The 24498-nt window shown below is 41.2% G+C and overlaps 1 protein-coding gene across 6 annotated transcripts in view; it reads right to left on the bottom strand.

The window, feature by feature from the left end:
• The window catches only part of FGGY (FGGY carbohydrate kinase domain containing), a 439174-nt gene that overhangs the window by 362234 nt on the left and 52442 nt on the right, over window positions 1-24498 (bottom strand). For all 6 annotated transcript variants that reach the window (XR_003116446.1, XM_025363985.1, XM_025363976.1 and 3 more), the window contains one exon: window positions 1197-1285. Coding sequence is in view for 5 of the 6 variants with exons in the window: in XM_025363985.1 (XP_025219770.1) it covers window positions 1197-1285 (89 nt within the window). In the remaining variant the exon portion in view is untranslated. The remainder of the gene's footprint in view (window positions 1-1196; window positions 1286-24498) is intronic.

Genomic DNA, 24498 nt, shown 5'->3' with positions numbered 1-24498 from the left:
TCCAGTCAATAACAGACTGCATATATGACAGTGGTCCCAAAAGATATTAATGGAGCTGAAAAATTCCTATCACCTAGTGACATCTTGATGATCCTGACCCTGTGTAAGCCTTGGATAATGTGTATGTTTGTATCTCAGTTTTTAACAAAAAAGTTTAAAAAGTGAAAAAGAAAGTTAATAGAAAAAAGCTCATTGAATAAGAATATAAAGAAAGTATTTGTGTACAGCTGTATAATGTGTTTTTGTTTTAAGATAAGTGTTATTACAAGAGTAAGAAAGTTTAAAAGTTTATAAAGTAAAAAATGCTACAGTAAGCAAAGGACAATTATTAAACAAATTTTTAAAATAAATTTAGTGTAACCTACATATACAGTGTTTATAAAGTCTATAGAAGTGTACAGTAATATCCTAGGCCTCTGCATTCAATCACCACTCACTCACTGACTCACCCAGAGCAACTTCTAGTCCTGCAAGTTTCATTCATTATAAGCGCCCTATGTAAGTATGCTATTTTTTATCTTTTACATTGTGTTTTTATTATATCTTTTCTATGTTTAGATACACAAATAAGTACCATTGTGCACAATGGCCTATAGTATTCAGTACAGTAACATGCTCTACAGGTTTGTAGCCAAGCAGCAATAGGCTATACCACACAGCCTAGGTGTGCAGTACAATACACCATCTAGATTTGTGAAAGCATATTCTATGATGTTTGCAACAATAATGAAATCGCCTAACAACACATTTCCCGGAATGTATCACTGTCCTTAAGAAACGCATGACTCTATGTGTGTGTGTGTGTGTGCACGCGTGCACGCGCGCGCGTGTGTGTGCACGTGTGTGTGTGTGCACGCGTGTGTGTGTGTGTTTATTTTTTCCTTTTATTCATCATGTAAAAAGTGCCTTTGGAAAAACCCACATTTCACTCTGGATTTTTTGCATCTCTTTCAAACGTGAGCAATTTTAATGAATGGTCTTCACCTTGGATACTCACATTCCAGGGTTAATAGGAACAACAGTGTTTGGGCATGTGCAGTGGAGGTGGAAGATAGATTCAAGATGTTTCAAGTATGCAAAATCACATGCAGATGTACCAACAGTATATCCAGTCAAAGAGAGTTAAGAAAGCAATATATACACAGACATCCGAGAATGGAAGAATGCAAACACAATCCAACTTGTAATTAACATACCGTGCTGTGACACCTGTTGCCTTCCATGATAAAAAGTCTGGGAGATCAAAGAAATGTCCCGCCTTATCCCAGCAAGTCTCTCTCAAGTTCTGCCAAATTAAATATATATTAGAATCAATTATGGGGTTTTTCTACCATCTCCTCTTTCAATAATATTTCAAATTTTTCAAAACAAAAGCATAGCCAACAATGCCCATTGAAACATCTGTTCAGGAGCTTGGTGGAGGTAGGAATAATATAAAAGCAGTACTTATACAGGAAAGAAAAACTGACAATTCTTGATCCTTCCAGAAACGACCACAATTTCCCTTAAAACCCTCTTTGCCAATCTGGAGGGATAGAAAGCTGTATTAGTCCATTTTCACACAGCTGATAAAGACATACTGAGACTGGGTAATTTATAAAGAAAAGGAGGTTTAATGGACTCACAGTTCCACGTGGCTGGGGAGGCCTCACAATCACGGCAGCAGACTGGAGAGAGAAATGAGAGCTCAGCAAAAGGGAAAACCCCTGATAAAACCATCAGATCTCGTGAGATGTATTCACTACCATGAGAATAGCATGGGGGAAACCGCTCACGTGATTCAATTATCTCCCACCAGGTCCCTCCCACAACACGAGGGAATTATGGGAGCTACAATTCAAGATGAAATTTGGGTGGGGATACAGCTACCCATATCAAAAGCACACTCTGTAAGGTATGTAATCCATCTTTCCGGTGAATGGTAATGGACATATAAGATTTCAGAGCAGATATAAGCTGGAAGAAACTGCCTAACGAAACTAAATGTGCCCTGCCATATAAAATTCTCCACATGCCAATTGGTTCCAAAGGCAATAGAAAAAAAGATGGTCCCTGCCCTCAAAGAACTTCCAGTCTAAGTCAATGAGAATGGCCGCATAAGCAAGCCATTGTACATTTTAAAGATTTGGTTCTCTGTACTGCAAAATGGGCCAGATTTTTTCTTACTGCTGGGCATTTTCTTTCCTTTGCCACTTCTGCCTAAAGCATTCATTGCTCACCCACCACCCTCTGCCCTCCCAGGATCCACATCATCCCCCTTCCTCATTTGGTTAACCCTACCCACCGCCATTCCTTGCAGGGGTTTCCATGATCTCCTGCTCAAGTTTAGGTCTAGCTGTCATACAACCCATACCACCCCTACAATCATTTGTGTAATGTTGATATGGTTTGGCTGTGTCCTCACTCAATTCTCATCTTGAATTGTAGTTCCCATAATCCCCATGTGTCACAGGAGGGACCCTGTGAGAGGTAATTGAATCATGCGGGTGGTTACCTCCATGCTGTTCTCATGATAGCGACTGAGTTCTCACAAGATCTGATGGTTTTTATAAGGGGCTTCCCCTGCCTTCACTCTGCACTTCTCTCTCCTGCCACCCAATGAAGAAGGATGTGTTTGCTTCTCCTTCCGCCATAATTGTAAGTTTCCTGAGGCCTCCCCAGCCATGCTGAACTGTGAGTCAATTAAATGTCTTTCCTTTCTAAATTACCCAGTCTCAGGTATGTTTTTATTAGCAGTGTAAGATCGGACTAATACAAATGTCTTTCTTTCCTGACAGACTGACTATAAGCTCTGTGAGGTCAAGGATCTTGTCAGTCATGTTCACCATGATACTGGATGATTGTCTCCTCTCCTCCACCCCAACTGACAGGACCCTCAGCTGCCAAGTGGAAACTACGTAACTCTCATCCCCTTACTACAAGCACTTGGTTGGACCAGGTTTAGACATGTGACCTAGTTGTGCCAACCAGATTTCTTCTCCCAAGAACTTAGAATCAGGATCCAAATGGAACCGTTTCTCTTCTGCCTGTGAATGGAACTGGAGATGAGATAAAGTTGAAAGGCATGAAGTGGCCATTTTCTGTCAAATACCTGAAGAGGTAGAATTTCAAATACAGAATAGTAAAGAAGACAGAGGCACTAGCAAGAAAGGTTTCCTACCATTCAGACAACTTTCCATGTCCTGATTTCTATTAATCCCTCTCCAAAAAGTTACAAGTAAAAGGAATTATAAGCATAGGAGTATCTCTGGGAACCTAAGGGCAACAATGCAGAAGTTCCAAAAGAGGCATATTTCAGTACCTGCCACAGGGTAACACACAGTAAGCACTCAATAAATATTGGTTGAATTACTAGACAAACTGCTGAGCTTCACCTTCCAATTCCTCTTGTGTGAGCAGTGCTTCAGTTTATAAAGGGCTTCCACATGTGTTATCTCCTTAGAGCAACACAAAAGTCCTGGGCATTATTATATCTATTTTATGTACAACTGGCCTTTATCAGAATTCTGTGAGTTCCTCCTTCATAGTGCTTCCCTAACACTACTATATAAACACCAACATTTATCTATTTACAGCAGATAAATGGTTCTATCCCAAGTGCTGGCCCTATCAAAATAATATCAAAAGAGTTCAGATGTGAAAGGCAAAGTATCAAGCTGATTCTCTGTTACTGTTGTTGTTTTAACTTCCTAAACATCTAGGTGAAAGCTTGTATCTAGAAAGGGACTTGTCCTAAACTTCTCTTTGAACGCCCATTCTAAGATGTTAATGTTAAATAAAGCAAAACTTAAAGATACTAAATATTCCTAACACAGCTAAGTACTAGTAGTATCTCTGTATAGGGTGTAACAAGCCACAATCAGAAAATGGTAGCCTTTGAAACCATGTGAGTCAAACTACCAGAATGCCTTTTGGCTAGTCCCTGAAATCTATTTCCATATGTCTTGTGGTTTCAGCAATCAGTGGTCAGGGAGAGGAGAAAAGGCAGCCTCTTTCTAAAGGTTCCAGAAATCAAAGGCCAGTGACCAGATATGAACCGCCAAACCACCGCAGCAACAACCAGTGCTTCAAGCCAAAGCACAACAATCTTCTTAAATTCAGGCAAAAAAAAAAAAAAAAAAAAAAAGCTACTTCTTTTAGATCTTGTGTGCGGTCACTAAAGACATTACATAACGACAGCCTTTACCCTGTAGCCACACAGACAGCCACTGTGGGACAACAGAACCCAAGTAGAATGACACAAAGAACTCAAGCCTTTTGCCAAAAAGAGACACTGGGAATAGGAGAAGCAAGGAGTCCAGGCATTCTTTCTTTTTGAGACCACACTAACCGTCACCAATCAAAGCCAGAGATCCCAGCCCAACCTCTACTCTAAGGAGATAACACATGTGGAAGCCCTCTGTAAGCTCTGAAGCACTCATCGCATAAAAGGAATTGGAAGATGAAGCTGAGCAGTTTGTCCAGTAATTCAACAAATATTTATGGGATGAGGAACTAGAAATAACATGTTGTGGGAAGTCTGAGGTACTCTTAAGGATGTACATGGTCTCGGAAGGGAAGACAGCAGTATTCCCTGCTTTCTCTACAAAAGGAAGTCTGGAGACAGGCCAGCAAAGAGGAGTAAGGATTTGGATGAGAGGAAATGTCTCCAGAAGCCTGATCCCTTACCTTGAGATGCCAGCAGGCATCTGTGAGGATCCCATGCAGTTTTTGTTGTTTTTGAGACAGAGTCTCACTCCATCACCAGGCTGGAGTGTAGTGGTGTGATCTTGGCTCACTGCAACCTCTGCCCCCCGGGGTTCAAGAGATTCTCCTGCCTCAGCCTCTCAAGTAGCTGGGACCACAGGTGCGTGCCACCACACCCTGCTATTTTTTTTTTTTTTTTTTTTTTTGTATTTTTAGTAGAGACAGGGTTTCACTATGTTGGCCAGGCTGGTCTCGAACTCCTGACATTGTGATCCGCCCACCTCAGCCTCCCAAAGTGCTGGGATTAGAGGCGTGAGCCACCATGCCCAGCCCCATGCAGTTTTTTATATTAGGCTACCTGATTCACAAGTGCTTTGTCATCAAATGCCATATTGGCCAAGAGCACATTACCCCCACAGATGGATTTTTAGTCCAGTTCTGCAGAAAAATCTCTCTGTCCCTCCTCTCTGGCCCATACAATCCCAGTCAAAGACCTCAATGTTACTGAATTAATTCTCTACTTGTAACCACCGGGCCTGCATTAGGATACAGTGATCATCCTCTAAATCCTCCACAGTTTACAACACTGTTCTCATTTAATCTTCAGAGTGGTGCGGAGGCATGTAGGTAATACACAATACTCACACATTAAGGAACTGGGGGTCAGACCACAACGGCTTAGCCCAAAGTCACAGGGTTTCCAGCTCTAAAGTAAATGTTCTTTCCTTCTACTATGCCACAGTTACCACCCTGAACCTCCCACTCCAATAAGAGGTGTAATTTTGGGCCTTTTGGAAATGTCATAATGGAAGCTACTGCCACTCTTTACAGAAGAAAAGACAAACAAAAGCCCTTTTAAGCACATTTCTGTACAATTTCAATCCTGGACAGCTCACGTAACTTCTATGTACTTATCACTTCCCACGCGTAATGTTGCACGGATTAGAGAGTGCAAGGAACAGGCCCTCGACACACACCAACTTCAGATATGTCTCATTAGGTGATGGCCTAATAGAGTTCAAACCGGGAGCTCTCTGTGCTGAATGAGTTAAGTCTTCCTATCCTCCAGTTACCAAGCAACTAACAAAACTAGTCTTTTCAAGAAAAAAAGAAAAGTGATTTGGGTTATATGACTTGGCACAAAAGCCTTCTGCATTCCAACAACAATCCTTTGAGTTAAGCAATCCCTCAGCTTAAAGCAACCAAAGAGAACAGCTTTTGTAAAAAAAAAAAAAAGAAAAAGAAAAAGTCATCTATTACTTCATCAAACCACAGCATTTCTTGGGAGGAGGCTACTACTGAAAGCTCACATAGCTGTGAGTCTAAGCAGAGGGCAGAAGTAGGGCAGTATGTCCAAGATTCAAGGCTGCAGCCACCCTGCCAGCCTCAGGACAGAGAGAAGTAGCTTTCACCCTTTCCCCCCGACTCCAGGGAAGCTGTGAGGTTTCTGCTGCTTCTAGACACTGAAGGAACTCATGAGCGAAATGAGGCAGCTACTGCAATGACACCAGGGTCGAGGGGCAACATGAGAAGATAGGCATGACCAGTTACAAAGGATTATCCAAGTAATCTACTATTTAATTGCAAAGGGATTCTATCTGGGTTATCTGCTGTGAGCAGTAAATAAAAGGGAGGGAACAGCTCCCTAATTTCCCACTCAATAAATAGTACTGCCTGCACATTCCAAGTACTCACGCTGTTGTTTTCCAGCACAACTACCCAAGAAAGAGCAAGACCTTATCCTCACTCTATGTTCAAGACTCCAAATTAGGGCACAGGCCGATAGCCCAGAGAGAAAAGATGTTTCAGGAAGAGACGTAATCTTCAATGTCATTCTTAAAAGAAATATGATGCTGGAAGCATGGAGTAGGTCATAAACCCCAGCCAGAAACTTCTCAGAATGAATAAAACAATTGTGTGTTTCAAACTCCCATGCACACAGACAGAACACCAGAAATATTTCAAGTTAGATAGGCAGATAAGCTGAGAGGTCTGCACTACTAGAGGCATCTTTCTAAAAACATAAAGCTTCCCATTCCATTCCTTTATTAAAGATGGTTCGATATCTCCTCATGGCCTAGAATCCCATTTTAACTCTGTAGTCTGGCTCTCAGGACACTTAACCTGGCTCCAAGTTGGCTGTGATCATTATGATGATGACTTTCTGGGCTCATCTCCTAACACCTTCCACTCAGTTCTCACCTCTTTTACTTTCCCAAAAACATTACACTCTTTCATATTTCCAGGCCTCTGTTTCAGCTGGTATCTCTTTCCAGCTGAATTGACTTTCCCATCTTCTCCCCTTATCAAACCTCTGCCCTTGATTCAAATCCAGCTCAGATGTCACCTTTTCTGTGAATCTCTCCATCCCATGCTGTATCCTAATTATTCATTCATATACCTAAATCTACCTCGAAATGACAAACTTCTGAAGGGCAAGAGCCAAGTCTAACTTATGAAAAAAAAAATGCAGAGTTTCAGGAGATATAAGAAAACCTAAAGCCAGGTCTTTTCGAGAGAAAGATATACACAAAGGAAGAGATAATTAATAAGATGAGATATGACAATAACGTAATAAGCCTGATACCAAGGTTTGATGAGTCAGCCTCATAATGTTATTGTAATATTTTGTGTGTGGCCATATATCTGCTTCTAATGAGTAATCACAGACAGGGCTCAGATGTGGGAAAGGGTCTGAGACCTGGGGAGGCTAGAAAAGGCTTCCGGGGAGAGATGCAAGCAGAGGCCTAAAGGTCAAGTGGAATAAATATTTATGTCACTACCAAGAAAGATCCAAGAAACAAAAATCTGCATAGACAAGACACATTACCCCCATTAGATGAGGATTTGTTTAATGGTAACATCATAGAATTTATTTGTAAAATGAAATAATTCCATTGTATAATTTATTTCATTTTCAAAAACTGGATTTACATGCATCCCTTTCCCTCGCTTTCCTCCCCCTGGAGGGCTTTGCTCTTCTTGTACAAAAAGAAAAACTTATAATCCACACTAGAGTTGACTTCCCAACCATAAAATATGTTATCATTTTAATGAAAACTGATCGTATTCAGCAAAGCTGACTCTACCCAGGAGTGTGACACCACTGTACGTATTAGGAAAACAAGCCTGCAGTAGATGGGGTCTAAGAACTTTGGAGTCTGGCAGACCTGATTTTGATTACCATCCTCACCATTCAACAGCTGTGTAGCTTTAGGCAAATTAATTTATTTAAGCCCCAGTTTCCTCAAAGCTACATTCCTCGCATCTTCCCCCAAGGATGCTGTGAGAATTAAATGAAATAATATAAAGTGCCTGATAAGTCAACAAGATTCACTCTTCTGCTACAGAGCTGCACAGTTTTCAAAGCACTTGGACATGCATGATCTCATCTGACCTGTGTAATTCTTCAAGGCAGGGAAGGCAAGGAGTCAGAAAACTATGCTTGCAGATTATGAACCTAAAGCCCAGGAAGGGACCAAGATTATCTCCAGGTCCCACACAAAGGGTAAATGGAAAGTCAGACCAAAATTTGCATTGCTAATGCCCAGCCCAACGTTTGAGTTCAGTCATCTGCCTCTCTAAAACATAATATAATGCAGAAGTGCATTTCTTATTGGAGGAGATGAGAGAGATGCCACAGTGACCTAGATCAAGCAATGCTTTGTGGGTGGTACTATCTATGGGAGAGAGGGAGACAGCCCTAATAGGAAGAGAAGGCTTTGGAAAGGGTGAACAGGTCTTGGAGCAGACATGAAAGAAAGTCAAAGACTGGGACCAGGGGAGAGATGAGGAAGTCTTCCTCAACATCTCACTCTCCTGGACCTTCTCATGCCCTTCTCATTAGTGCTTTTCTGTCTCCTTCATGGGCTCCTTTTCTTTAGCTGCTCTTTAAATGTTGATGCTCCCCAGGAATCTTACCTCATCCAAATGTTCTTCTCACTGTTCCCATGCTCTCCGAGAAGTATCAGTCACTCCTGTGATTCTAACCAACTACACGCTGAATAACATGCCAAATCTCAAACTCCAATTCAAACTCTCCTCTGAGACATGTCTCCTGGATATCCCACTGCTTCCTCCAACTCAACACGTCCAAGACAGAATCTGCTATCTTCCCCCAAGTGTGTTCCCCCTCCTTGATTTCCAATGCCAGTTGATTCAGTTACCAAAGGAGTCATCTTCTGCCTCTTCTCTCATTCCTTACATTCAATCACGATTCTAATTTCAACTCCCAATTAATTCACGAAGAGGCGCCCACCTCATCACCCTGTATTAGAGTTCTTCAGAGAAACAGAAGCAATAGCGTGTATATGGCTGTGTGTGTACACATTTAGGACTCATCTCTGGTGTTCCTACTCCATGAAATCACCCATGACCTCCCTATGCTGAGTTAGATGCTCTTATGCTAGGCCCTTATAGTACCCTGTGAATATCCCTATCACTGCATTTCCCATCATCTGTTCATTTGTCTGTCTCTCTCACTACACTGAAAGCTCCTCAAAGGCAAGAGCGATGTTTTTTATTAAATATGTCTACTCCTAGGACATAGCATTGTGTCTGATCTATAGATGATGACTCATGTTAGCTAATGAATGAATAAATGAATGAATGAGCAGACACGTATAAGCCAAATGAAAGTCTGCAGAAATAAAAGTAAGGAATGAATGGATAAATGAATGAGGTTGTGAATAAAAACTGTCCCAGTTTCTCTTTTTTCATTCAAGCTAATGGCTTTTCTCAGTCCGTTTCAGGAGCAGAGACATAGTCTAGGCAAGCCAGACTGCCAGGAAGATAAATTTCTCCTCTCAGGGTGAGCAGGTCCTTTGGAGAAGTTTCATTTTAATTGGAAAATGGATTCATTCACTTCCTGGCTTGGACTCCCAGGTCAGTGCAGCAACACTGAATGGCTGCCAAGTACCAATGGAGAGGGGGGCTGCAGTGGGGAGAGTGCTCCATCAAATGTTGAGCGCTCTGGGACACCTGAGGATAACCTGGCATCTGTTCCAAGCTAGCTCACACAGATGCCCCTTCTTCTTTCTTCCCAAATGTCCTTCAACCCAAACTTAATCATCTCCAACCCGTAAAGGACACGTGTACTTTACTGTTCCAACTGGCATTTCTTTGGAGTCTGTTTGAGTATGTGCATCTTTACTTGTTCATGTGCATCCTTACTTGTTCAATCACTGTTGCAGAGTTCCACTGTGATTTCCTGCCAGGCATGGACAAAGGCCACAACTCAAAAGTTCCTTCACAACTCAAGTAGTAGAATAAGATCACAACTTAAACTCTTCCTTACGATGGATCCCCAACAGTCCAACCTCACAGAAAATATTTCTAGGAACATTTCTTGCATGTTTTGCCACGGGTCCTTGAGGAGGGCACTGGTTCTTTGTGATGGTTCCCAGCTTCCTCTTTAGCCTCACCTCTCAACACCTTCACCTGTCAGCATCTCCACAGTCCCTGATTCTCCAAACAGACTGGTCCAACAGCAGTTCTGATCATGCAGTATGCTACTCTATGCAGAGGGCCTCAGTACATTCTGCTGCATTTTCCCCAGAGCCAGAATGTAAGAGTGAATATCCTGGCTCTAGTACTTTGTAGTTATGTGGCCTTGAGCAAGCTACTCAACTACTCTTTATCTCAATTTCCTCATCCTATAAAAATTAGTGAGGACAATAATAGTGCCTATGCCATAGGGTTGATGGGGGATCAAATGAACAAATATATGTAATCTATTTGCAGCACCTAGCACATAGTAAGCACTTTTTACTTATGATTGTACTTATTATTACTTAGAATGTCACTTTCACTACATCCTTCCCTCTTCAGGAAAGAGTAGGTGCTTTAGAGTCTGACACACCTTAGTACAAATGTTGGTTCTCCTACTTATTAGCAGTGTTATTTCTCACTAGTGGTCACCTAATGTCTATGAGTCTCACTTCGTTCATTTGCAGCAACATTTAACTCATAAGACTGTTAGCCGAATTCAATTCAATGAGATCATACATGTTAATGTGCCCATCCTTGTACACTCCTAGTAAACATTAGTTTCCTCTGCAATCCTTGTTCATCTCAAATTATGTGTGGGCCTGTCTCTTCTACTAGACTCTGAGCTCTTCTTTTAGGAAAGAACTATAATTTATTCATCTATTTCCCTAGAATTAGCATCAAATAACTATTTTTCAAGTAAAATATTTCTTGACTGTGCAAAACCTGGTCTGTCAGTCCTGGTTTGTGGCCAACTATGTGCCAGGTATGCTCATAGAAGATGAAAGGCAGGAATATACTTCCAATCCTCAGGTTAGTTACCGGCTAGGTGGAACAAAGAATCTATGCATATGAAACATGCAGGAAGAATGTATAAATAGTACAGAATAATTCAAGTTCTAAAACATATTAATTTATAAACTATGGATTCTGTATGATCACGAAGGAGACAGTGCTGTGGGAAGGAGGTAAGTAAGGGGGTTACTTAGGAGGCATTGTCAGATCTGCATGTAGAGGGAAGGCAAAGACTGAGGAAGATGGGATGGAGGTCAGTCCACATTGAGGCAATGGCCTGAGTAAAAGTGCAGGGAGAAGCATCAGCAGCATCCATGGCCATGGAGAAGGAACTATGAGAAGGTCAGTCTGAGAGACCTGTGCTGAGAAGTAGTAAGAGGTAAAACTGGATTTCTATTAGATACTTGGGTCAGAAAAGAATGGGAGCCACCATCAGTCCTTGTGTGGATAGTGTTTTGTGAACACAGTTTTAGCAATGTTAGGACAGCAATAACCTAGTGGGAAACCCAGAGGAAAGAAGAAATAGGAAGCAGGAGGATGCATTCCCGTATACATTTCTGATACAGATGGAGGAGAAAGGGCAGAGCAAATGGAAAGAATGGAAAACGGAGACAAAAGAAGAAGCATAGGAAAGAAAATGAAACAAGAAAAATTAAATAGGAGAAAGAAGAGGAAAATAAAGACAAAAGCAAAAGATGAACAAAGAGAATCGGATGAAGAAAAAGAACAGCTTAAACATGAGATATGAATAAAATGTGTGGGAAACAACAGCAGGACCATGACAATGTCCCCAGCAAGACAAAGCATCGAGAAGGGAGGGCAGAAACCGGCCGTATTCGTGGTCTGCACACTGTCTTTCCTCTAGATGAATGAAGTCATGGCTGATGTCACTGCCTCTGAGTCACACATCACCCCCCACCACCCAAGAGAGGCGGAAAGGGCCCTGTCTAATATTCAGTCCCACCCTCTTGGACAAGTGGGGTTAATTCACTGCTTTATTCTCATGCACACTGTCTAGTCTTGAGACAGCTGAAATGAGGAGAGCTGCTCTGTCTGCCCAGGGAGGACGTGAGTGCTCAAAGCTCAACTTCTACGGAGTTCTCAGGTCCAGGTCCTTGAGATAGAAGAGTCGGGAAAAGTGTCTGGCCTTTCTCTGATTGTGGCTAAGGCAAACTGGCTCCATCCCATGAGGTCCCCCTTCAGCCCCGCAAAAAATCCTGTAATTAATAGCACGGAATATATAAAAGGGACTTCAAGGAACTTCTGACGGACTCACAGAGCTTCTTGCAGTCTAAGCTCTCACCATACTGTATATGCAGCCCCACGGAGGTCTCATTTCCGCAGACTGCCACCAGACCAGCTTTTACACTGCCTCACCTCAACTGCTTATTACCCAATTCCAATTCATCCACTGGCCCACAACCTACATATTACCTCCCCAGGCCCCTCGATCCTAACTGGGCTGTATTTCTAGAGTAACCCGAGTTCCCATTGGACTAATACTGTACTGTGACTTTATCTCTTATCTCCTTTCTAGAATACGAGCATCTGGGAATAACGACTCTGTTTTCTTTACCACTATATTCCAATATTTAACAAACTATCTGGAACAAAACAAATTTTCAATAAATATTCGCTGAATGAATGAATGTCCTTGAACAACTCTGGCAGGAACTTGTTAGCACCACAATATTTTTATTTCTAAAACACACACCCATTTTTACAGCCATCATTCTGAGAACTTCGTGAAGGACACCCTGTAAGGTATTAATAACAATGCAAGTGGAACTGCCCTGGAAGCATTTGCTCGGCAGGGCCTTCGGATGGATTCACTGTCTCCAGCTCCTCTGCTCTCCTAAGCTTTGGTTTCTGAGCTACTGTAGAAACAGCACAGGCTGGAGTTAGATCTGAGCTGGGCCCCAGCTTTACCCACTCAGTAGCTGCATGAAGTAAGTGTCTCTCAGACTGTTCCCACCCACTAAAACAGGAATAATATCCTCTCCCCAAGTCGTCCGGATGATTAAAAAGCACTATTTTAAAAATTGCCTACCCTTCAAACAATGTGAATTCCTTTTCCCTTCACTTTTAGATTTCTTACCTGCCTCTAAAGGTAAGTATATGAAAAACAGACCTTACTAATTTTCTTTCCAAAAATCAACTTTTTCTATCACTATCATCTGAAAATCTATCACTACCACCTACATTCTACAATTTATCAAATACCTTCTGATACATAACACTACATCAACACAATTTTTTAGACAGAAAACTAAGGCCCATAAATGAACTGAATTGCCCAGATGATGCAGATAATAGGTAGAAAGCCTGGGGGAAAGCCCTGGCCACTTGAACTCCAAACTCAGTACTCCTTCACCATTCTCCAGCTGCTGCTTCCCAGGACATGGGAGGTGCTCGATAAATACTTACACAGTGATTCACTCTCTTTCTCAGGTCCGTGGGCTTGTCTGTGACCCCCATCCAAAGCCAAGCCACACAGCCTCATGCCAAGACAACTGCAGTAGGCTTTATTCTAGTCCCTGGTTCTCTTCTCATCTCTCTCAGGTTCACAGAATGCCAGCGCTGAAGGAGAGTTTCAGGGCTTACACGCACCAGTTGTTCCCAAATGCCAGAACAGGGACTGGTGATAGTCCAGGACCAATAATTTTCACTAATCAGTGGTGAAACAATAATAATAATAATAAAAATGATAGAAAAATAAAGTCCTTATTATTAATAAAATTATGAATAACTAATCAGTGAAATGAGAGAGAGATTGTATTTCCTAATTGCTTGTTTTGCTTTGCTTGGGTAAGCATCAATACTCTACACATGTAGCATTACTGAGAAAAAAATGTACGTCCATGCCACGGTTCAGACCCTTTAGCAAAGCCACAATGAGAAACAGAGGCCAGGTAGGACAGAGTCACTTAGGCAGCTCTCTAATTTCCTCTGAATATTCCCTCACTTTGCATTTTTGAGCCAAAAGACACTGATCATTGAGATTACAAGCCTAGAAGCTACACTGATGTAGCTTTTCCAGGGGGCATAGGCATGGGTATTGACAGGGCCGCAGAGTTGAGATCAGGCCTTTTTTTATTACTGAACACTCACAAGTTTATCTAACCCATAGCCTCTCCATATAGGGAGGATTCAGAGAGACAAGAGCCTTTATAGGAATCCAGAGTGGCCATGCTGGATGAACAGACAAGCCTCCAGGGAGGTCTTAGCTATGTCAGACTTCCAGGACCCCTGGGTTCAGAAGAGGTAAGGAACTCATTCCATCATTTAGTCACTCTTTCTCATTACAAACACGTCAGGGGAATGCAAAGAAGAGGACAAAGCCAGCTCTTGGAGAGGTAGCTATAATGCCCTGGGGCACAAACAAAAGATCTCACCCAGTCTCAAGTATAATTCTTTCATTTTGAGTCTAACTTTGAACAGCTAAACTTTTAATAACTTTGATAATGTTTTATTCTAGAGTTCATATTTGCCTTAAAAATTTATGCCAAACAAATGTGTTATCTGGGATTTTTAACTTAAACCATCAGAAGTGGTTTTCTCTAATCAAAGTGAAGTAATAATAATAAAAATGATAGAAAAATAAAGCCATTATTAAGAAAATAGTGAATAATTAATCAGTAAAATGAGAGTGCTTTTATTTTCTAATTGCTTGCTTTGCTTTACTTAGGTAAGCTCCAATGATGTCTCATCTGTAGACAGGGGTACCTGTGTGATAACGGCTGGTGTTTCATCAGCTCACCTTTACAATAATTTTTCAAATTCATTTCTTAGAGTCAGAAACCTAGGTTTGTATTCCAACATTGCCAGAGGTAATAGAGTTGATAAGTGGCCATCTACTTAATTCCCTCCATCCCCAATTTCTTCATCTGCAAAGCAGGTGATAACATCTACCTCATAGGATTTTCATAAGAATAAATGGGATAGAAGATTTAAAAGCACACAGTGGATATTTAATAAAGTCTGGTACAGGTGTTGACCATGTATGTAGATAGCAATAAAACAAAGTCAATATCTTAACTAAAATGTATTTAATATTTCAGAAATGTAAACAACTTTTAATATTTCAAAATGCTTTCCCAAGTGTAACGATCTCCCAACTTATTCCAAAAATGAAAGCTGGATAGAGGAACAAAGAGATGGAAACAACATAAGTCATAAAGCAAGGACAATAAATGTCTATGGCAGGCTCTAGGTGATGGCTCTGAGTATTGACTGTAAAATGTTTTCAACTTTTCTGTAGGTTTGAAATTTTGATAATAAAACACGGCAGGCAGGCGGGGGGGAGGGGGCGGCGGTAATGGCTTTCACAACCTCTTGCTCTTGATACTAGATATGGGAACTCCTTGAGATAAAGGGTGAGCTTGGCTTCCTCCTTTCCTCCCCATCACCAGGCACAGCACTTTGTACATAGCAGTTACATAGCAGTTACCAGACAAAAGTTTGTTTCACTTATTAAATAAATATATCCCTACAATAACAGAACAATTATTGTCATTTTGGATAACCAGAAAAAAAGAAGGTAAAACCAGCCCAGGTGTTCAGAGAAATGATATTTACTTACTCCTCCAAAAGACTACCATTTTGCATCTCTTTGGACTTCTAGCCTGCTACCTTCCTTGCCTCAGTGGACAGTGGACATCCGTTGACCCTGTGCCTCAGTGGACATCCGTTGACCCTGAGCCTCTAGGTTTCCAAGCTGACAGTTTATGTGCTATGAGTTACTACATTACAACACACATTAAATGCATTGTCTTTTTCAGTGTTGTTTCTATAAAGACAGTATTTTCCTCCAGTAAGATTGACTTACATTTTAGCCACTGTGAGAAACGAATTTTGTTCAATTTTTGATTGACACAGAATCATACCATGCATGCATAAAGCAAGCCTAACTTCACAGTCCTTCCTCACACCTCTCTGGTTACACTAATGACTCCTAGAGGTGGTCAACATCCCTGCAGAGCCATCAGGAAGACTGGCAGCAGGTAAGCCAGGCATGTGGTCTTCAGTACTACAGTCACATGGTTGGCTCCTGGCTGGCCAGGGGACATGAATTCATTTAGTAAATGTTTATTGAGTATTTTTTCAATGCCAAACACAGTGTTTGGTTCTGGGGATATAAAACAGTAAGGTATGAAGAGATAGATTTTTGTCCCTGCTTTTATGGAGCTGAAAATCCACCAACCCAAATGAGGAAGAAACATGGTACAGCAGAAACACACACACACACACACACACACACACACACACACACACACCAGAATTTAGAGCCAAAAGGACCTTCATTAAGATCCAAGGGCCTTCATTTGGCTCCAGTTTAAGGCCAAAGGACCTACACCAAGATTTGATACCTGTAGAGAAGTCATTTCATCTCTTTGAGGCTTGTCTTCATCTGTAATATGTGAGAAGTAGTAATATTTATCCCACAAGGTCATGTCATAGATCATATAAAGGAAATATTTATGAAAGTCTGCCATAGCCATAAAGTCAAATTTTTAAAAGTATTATAATAATAGCTGACATTTATTAAATGTTACAAGATATCTGGCCAAGAACTTTTTTTCTTTCGTCTGCCTTTTAAAAATTACTTTGCTGAACTATAAAACCAAAAGACTGCAACACATATTTGGTATAAATCAAATATGCAAATACAGGATAATAAGGAAAGGATTCACTGTCCAGGTAGATGAAGGCAAGCCATCAGCCTCAACATTCAGTGTATTTAGTTACAAGTCCAGTACCCACCCTGGAGAGAAAATCCATAACACACGCCCTAACAGCAGCTGACAATACTGTCTGCATTCCTCAAAGGCTGGGAGGAATCTGGACCAATATACAGGGCCCTGGTATAAACATTCTAAAGAGAGGCTTTTTGATTGAGAAGATGAGTCTTGGATTCTCCTGGGGAGTGAAGGGAGCCACTTAAAGGGGTATCCATTATAGGAGTCCAAAGACACAGTGGAGAGGCCCAGAGGAGTTGCTGTCTCAGTCTAGAGCCTTCACTTTGCCTACAAAATAAGCTGTGACTCAGGTAACAGGACTGCAGCCAAGGGGTGGCTCTAGGATGGAAAGGAACAGTAATGCTCAAATCTCATTTTCCACAGTGAGGAAGAGAAAATTAACTTATGATGGACATGCAGTGAACCTTTAGTTTGGAATGAAATGATTGGACAAACACACCCAGCAATCAAAAATGGCATGAGATGGTTTAATAAGTTCATTCACTCATTCATCCACCCATCAAAACATATACTAAGTTATTAATGTTAGAATTTAAACAGTGCTCTAGAGGCTAGGGAGACTGAGATAAATAAAGCACAATGTAATGCAATTAAATTCTAGGGTAGAGATAAGCATAGAATGCCACAGGGGACAAAGGGTAGGACCCTTAATCAACACTAAGTCAAGGAAGACTTCCTGGAGGAAGTGAAGGCTGAGTTTTGAACTATTATTAAAGTTTTCCTGGTGAAGGAAGAAATTACTATAAGCTTGCCAGGCAGAAGGAAAAACCTGAGCAAAGACCCAGAGGTGTGAGTGAACACGGGCATGAAATCATGAGAGCCCTGGACCAAGAAATTCACCATCTGGAATGCCTTTCCATTTCTCTAAGCGCTTGCTAGAGGAAAAGTAATGATAGATTCCTTGAACACATTCCCACACCTAAGTCTCAAATTCAAGTGCTCAGAGGGATAGGGCTGAAAAAGGAAATGAATGCAGCAGGCTGGGTGGGGACTGCTGCAAAATGAAGAATGCTGACCCCTTCTAAAGAAGGCAGCCCCTATTCAGCTCCAGCCGATCCCTTTCGCATGCAACTGTGGACCTTGTATTGCCAGGTTCTTTCATTATTTATTCAGGAAAATAAATAATCTGAATTTTCAGATAAAATTTCTCAATTTTTAAATATTGGAAACTAATTTAAAATTGTTTATTTTTTTTCCAAGCACATGGTAGGTCAAACTAAACCTGTCTGGGGACCAGATCCAGCCAGTGGTCTGCCAGCCTGTAGCCCTGCCAAGTGGGAAGAAATGAGTGCCCTTTAAAAGCAGGCAGTAAGAGGCAATAGTTAGAACCCAGGAGCTGGAGGCAGACTGGACTAGGTGAGAACCTGGGCTCTACAACTTACCTCTGTGTAGCTTTGGGGATGCTACTTAAGTCCCCTGAGTCTTGGCTTCCTCATACTGCCATACAGATACAGTAAAACAGCAGGCTGTTATACTATGTCACTAAAGGGCAGAGATGAAATTCTCCCTGTGAAATCCCTAGCATGGTGCTTTTTAGGAAAATAAGCCCAAAAAGAAAGAAAAAAAAAATCCCTTGCTCAATAATGAAGTGTTGTCAACCAGAAAGGTTAGCTATGACTACAAGCTTTGAATGGAAAATTACTATGTAATAAAAGCATGAGCATTGTGCTAAAACAGTAGCAAACTATTCCAACCATGGAGAGTGTACCAGTATTAATGTTTTTTTGCGTGTATATGGCCAGTCTTTTTTTCCGTACTGATAGTTTCTTAAAACAAATGTATTTATAAGACTGTAGACTGTTCATTAGTCTTCTAACTTTTCTTCCCTTTAACACTACAGTATGAACTTTGTTGTTGCTATACAAATATTTACTATCTACCTAGCACATGTGCCAGAATGATTTTTTCAAAGTCATAAAACATATTGTGTCACACCCATGTTTAAAACCCATCAACCATTTCCCACTGTTCTTGGAATAAAACCCAAACTCCTGCCCCTGGCCTCAAGGCTGTGCATGTGGCAGCCCTTGCCCACTTCGCCAAACCCCCTCCTACACCTCTGTGCCTTGCTCATACCCTCCCGGCCCAGCTGACCTCTGCTGATCTCATGAGGTGCTTTCCTCCCCCGCAGTGAATCTGTTGCTCCTCCTTCCTATCTCATCATTCAGGTCAAACAAAACTCCCAAGAGAGGCCCACACTAGCCATGCCAAATCTGTTCATCTGTGTTTTTCCTTCATAGCATTTTTCAGAAAACAAAATCACTTTGTGTGTGTCTATTTTCTGCCTCTCTACACTAGACTCTTAAGTTCCCAGAAGCCTCCCCCAGGGCCCTTGTCCCACTCATTCACCTTGGCATCCCCAGTGCCCAGCACAGTGCCTCTCACACAGGAGACACTCAATATTTCTTAAATGAAACAATGAAGCTACTGACCATTGTTCACAGCCTCAGATCCTCCCAAAGCCATCACCCACAAATGTCTTCCCTACACTAGTTTATGCAAAGCCTGCAAAGCAAATGCTAGAAGAGGCAGTAGAGCAAAATGGTGATGAGCCCATACGCTGGATGTGAAATGCCAAACTTCAAATCCCAGCCTTGACGCTTATTAGCTGAGTGACCTAGGGCAAGTTGCTTAAAGTCTCTGCGCCTGTTTCCTCATCTGTAAAAGACAATAATTAGGCTCACACCTGTAATCCCAGCATTCTGGGAGGCCGAGGAGGGTGGATCACTTGAACTCAGGAGTTTGAGACCAGCCTGGGCAACATGGCAAAACCCCATCTCTACAAAAAAATACACAAATTAGCTGGGCATGGTGGCGTGTGCCTGTAGTCCCAGTTACTCAGGAGGCTGGGGTGGGAGAGCCACTCAAGCCTGGGAGGCAAAGGTTCCAATGAGCCAAGATTTTGCTACTGTACTTACTCCAACCTGGGTGACAGAGCAAGACCCTGTTTCAATTAAAAAAAAAAAAAAAAAGAAAAAGAAAGAAAATAAAAGAAAAGAACAAGACAATAACTATAGGGTAACTGTGAGAAATAAATGAATTATCATGGGTAAAATGCTTAGAAAAGTACTAGATGTATTAACAAGCACTGCATACACTTTAGCTCTTATTTTCATCTATTTTCTTGTTCTGCTCTTACTGCTTGGTTGCTCTGTATCTTTATTCTTTAACTAGACTGTAATTTCTTGGTGGCAGAGACCACTTCTGGATTCCCACACTGAAAGTGCACAGGTTCCCATAAGGTAGCAAATGGGGGAACAGAGCTAATGGTGCAGCTCTTGACATGGGTTTGCTTACATAGTATGAGACCACGAGTAAGTTATTTACCATTTTTGAGCTTCAGTTTCTTCATCTGGTAAAATAAAAAGAGATAATATCTGTCCCACAGATGGGTGTAAAGATTAAATAAATGAACTGAGATCCGGCTACTGCACTCCAGCCTGGGCGACAGAGCGAGACTCCGTCTCAAAAAAAAAAAAAAAAAAAAAAAAAGATTAAATAAAATAACTCTTGTGAAGTAAAAACATTCTGGGGCTGGTAGCATTGGTAAATGTTAAGGGAAACAAGTAGAAGGTACTCAAGTAAGTTAATCAGCTTCACAGTTCGAAGTTGGCTGCCTTTGGCATAGGTATTACACATCGCCACATAGGATGTGGGTGATTCAAATAAATGAATGACTGAAAATATGTTCTGTGCTCTTCTATTCTCTATTTTCTGATTGTCTCTAGAAACCTTGATGATGGTTTCCAGAATTTTCCTGAATAAAACAGGAAAAAACATATCACTCATTATGACCAGCCCCATGAAATAATATATTTTAGTCTTCAAAATTATCTCAGTTAGTGATAGGATGTTACTGAAATGCACATCAGTAGAAACAAGCACTTTTAAACACAATGATAATGAAAATAAAGTACTATTGGAATATCTATTATATAAGCCACTTTACAAATCTCTCACTAACTCATAACTCTACAAGACTGATACTATTGTCCTCATTTTATAGCTCAGCACACTGAGTTAGACAGTAACTAACTAAGAAAAACTAGTTTCCACCATACTGCCATCTATTTAAATGGTGGCATTTCAAGGAAAGAAATTGATATTATCTATCTTTCATGAAGTTTCAAGATTAGACCAAGATAGAGAAAAGATGTTATCAGATCATCAACAAGAGTGACAAAATAAGGCCAAATAAGGTTTTAAAAATTAGCTTTGGCCAGCCTCTCATGTTACAGAAAGAACCAGAAGAACCAGGCTTCCCTGACCTGCAGCAGGGTTTTCTTTTCAGCAGGTCCTACTGCAAAGCACTCAAGTGGCAGCTTCCACAGCTAGCAGGAAGTTATCAAGCCACCTCTCTAGCCACCCAAACCCCCAGGTTCCCCCAAAGAATCTACCAATTGGAGAATCATTTCCTCATTTTCCCAGGATGTTATCAGGAAGACAGAAGCACAGGGGCACGGACAGGGGAGAGAGAAGCAGTAGGTATATTTCCTGAACCCATCAACAAAATCCTGTGACATTACAGACAGTTGGTTCCAAACTTTGGAATAAGCAAGGAAAATCTCAAACTATAAAATCATTAGCTTTCTGCTCTGCTGACAATGGCAAAAGAGGAAATGAGTTAAAAGACAGCTTGGAAGATCTCCATGTAGCCCCTACAAGTCACGTTAATTCTCTTCCATTAACATTGAGCTGTCAGGATCCACATCAGCTCACCAATTCTCTTGACCTTCCTCAGTCTGCACCTTGTTACCCTACAATGTTTCATGTTTATAAAGATAGGAGACCCCAGCAGCTCAAGCCTGACAGAACTTAATTTACATTTGGCCTTCATTAAGATGAGAGTCAGAATCATTGAGACCAAATGGAAAAGCCAGACTGCTGGGGGTTATGAAAAATTCAAATGGCATTTTTCCTTTCATCTGACAATTCTTATTAAGGAGACAAATGTCAACCTGAAACACATAAACTTTAAATGAAAAGGACATGATTAAATTCCATATTTGCAGGACTAGGACCCAGGTGACTTTGCCCAAGAGCTATGGTGGTCCTAGTACATCTCAAGACAGATAAAACTCCAAATTCTACCCAACTCCCTCTGACATCTGACTCTAGGCGAAGGACAAGGAGAAGATAAATGACAGCAATAACAAAGTGAGTGGTCAGCTCTGACTCTTCCATCTGACTCACTCCTCACAGCCAATCAGTCTCAATGTCCTATTGATATTATCCTCTAAAAATTTCTAGGACCCATCTCCTTCCAACTTACAGTGCCTAATTCAGGTTTCATTAGTTCTCCCATGGAGTACTGCAACAGCTCCTTATTGAGTTACGGAGTCATTCAAATTATTCAGAAAATATGTACTGAGTACCTACTACGCACCAGCCACTTGGTTAGGGACCGAGACATAGCAAAGAACAAGGTGGATATGATCTCTATCCTCCTGCAGATTACAATGGTTGGGGCAAGCATTATATAAATCACCACAAAAATTGATGTAGCACTACAATTTATGAAAGATATAATGAAGTAAAATTAAGAGTGTAGTAACAAGAGACTCTGATGTATCTGACGGTCAGGAAAGGCTTTTTAAGAGAGCAAAAATAAAACTGAAACTTAAATGATGAGGAAGAATCAGCGGTGAGCAGAGGGAAGAACACTGTGGGTGAAAGACTCAGCGTTGTCAAGACAGGGGTCAGGAAACTTTTCATCTGTTGGTCCAGATAGTACATATATATTCTGCCCTGTAGGCCATATAGTCTCTGTCTCAACTACTCAACTGTCACTGTAATGTGAAAACAGACATAAACAACACATAAATGGATGAGTGTGGCTGTGTTCCAATCAAACTTTACTTATGGCCATTAAAATTTTAATTTCCTATTATTTTCATAAGTCACAAAATATCATTCTTTTGATTCTTAACCACTTGAAAATGTAAAACCATTTACATTTTCTCAAGCCATCCAATAATAGGCAGTAGGCCAGATTTGGCCTGGGTGCCATAGTCTGCCAACCTCTAGCCAAGACTCATGTAGCAAAGAACTCTAAGTGGATCCCTGTGGATGGGACATAGTGAGCTAGGAGGTAAAAGACAAAGAGTGAGGAGAGAGGAGGAGGTAAAAATGACATCATGCACCATTTTGTAGTCCACGTTTCAGTTTCTGGAATTTATCTAACAAAGCAATGCAAAGCCATCAGAGTGCTATCATCAGAGGAATGAGAAAACTCTAGTTCTTACCTCCCCACACACATTTTCTCACCCCTAATCCAATCTCCACATGTCTGCCAGTTACTTAAGCCTGCCCCTCCCTTGCTTAACAACCATCAACCAATCCCTATCACCAATTAAGCCCTTAAAAAGCCGAACTCAGACTATTTACCTGGCCTCATCTCCTGCTATGCTTGCTGAAGCACCCCAGCTCATGCCCTGGGACTCACCTACCATATCACAGATGAACCACAGTCTCTCTTCAGAATCTCTTTCCTATCTTCTCTGCTAGGCAAAACCTCCACTCATATCTTGAGGTTCCTGTCAAACTATTGCCTCTAGGAAGCAAATCCTTTTTCCCAAAGCACTTTGTATATTGCCATATCACAATGCATAGTATATTTGATGGCTCTGTTTTCATATCACTCCTGCATCCACCCCATTCCTTATGCTCCCCCACCACTATCCCTTGTGGACTCTGTGCTGCTCAATGGTAAGATTGAGTCCTTATTGTCCCCATGTCCCCAGTGCCTGTCGTACTTGCTGGTTCATAGTTGAGCTCAGTACAGACTTCAAGAATTAAAGAATAAAGAAAGAGTAAAAACAAGACAGCTTGATAAACTTAGAACACAGAATCTCATGTTTTTATTCTGAATGTGCACTCAAGCAGCTCTACTGAAGCTATCAAACTTCCCTGTGTCTCCCATCATAGCATTAAAAACAAAGGTACCATTCCCTGATTCCCCACAAGTGGATGTTTTTCAGCATAGGGGAACAGAGCTTTTGGAATTAAAAGTGGTTTCACAAGTTCCCAGCCCAGTAACATTAGCATCACCTGTGAACTTGTGTTAGCAATACAAATTCTCCAATTTTCAGTCCCTATCCCAGGGCTACTGAATCAGAAACTACAGTTCAGTAAGATCTCCAGGTGATTCATTTACACATTAAAGTCTGAGAAGCACTATAGCCCTCCTGGTCAGGCTTTAAGAAAATACTAAAACTGACTTAGAAATCTCTTTAATTTTGATTTTGCAATCACATTAAAGCCAAATGAATTCTCAGCAAGAATTCCTGTACATGCTTACCAAAACACATCCACCCTAGAGGCTTACTCAGAAAATTCTGAAAGAAAATTGAATTTTTAAAATAAATTAATAGAAGATGCTCTCAGAGGGTCACAAACATTGCCATGTAATCTAGATATTAACTATTTCCTATGGGATTTACTTAGTGCAGTTTCATATCAAGTGCAAGATGGTAAGAATCCTGAGAGGTTCGTGCCAGATATGCATTTAGATCTCCTGGGATAGAGGCTGGAGCTGGCCATGTGGCACATGCTCTAGAAGGCCCTGACACTGAACCAACGACCCTTCGCCCAATCCTCTTTGCTTAACTCAGTATAACTCTTCTTTCTGTGTTGCCAAAAAAGGTGATATATCCAATCCAAACCTGTTGATATAGCAACAAGTTTAGGCCAAGTTGAAGAAGACCACTGCCATCATTCCTGGTCCTACACCAAGAGCCATGCTTCATGGAGGGATTTTACTACTGCATGA

This window comes from Theropithecus gelada, chromosome 1 (assembly GCF_003255815.1).
Source record: "Theropithecus gelada isolate Dixy chromosome 1, Tgel_1.0, whole genome shotgun sequence".
Classification (NCBI taxonomy): domain Eukaryota; kingdom Metazoa; phylum Chordata; class Mammalia; order Primates; family Cercopithecidae; genus Theropithecus; species Theropithecus gelada.
Note: the sequence above shows the minus strand (reverse complement) of the source record. Positions and strands in the feature narration are given on the sequence as shown.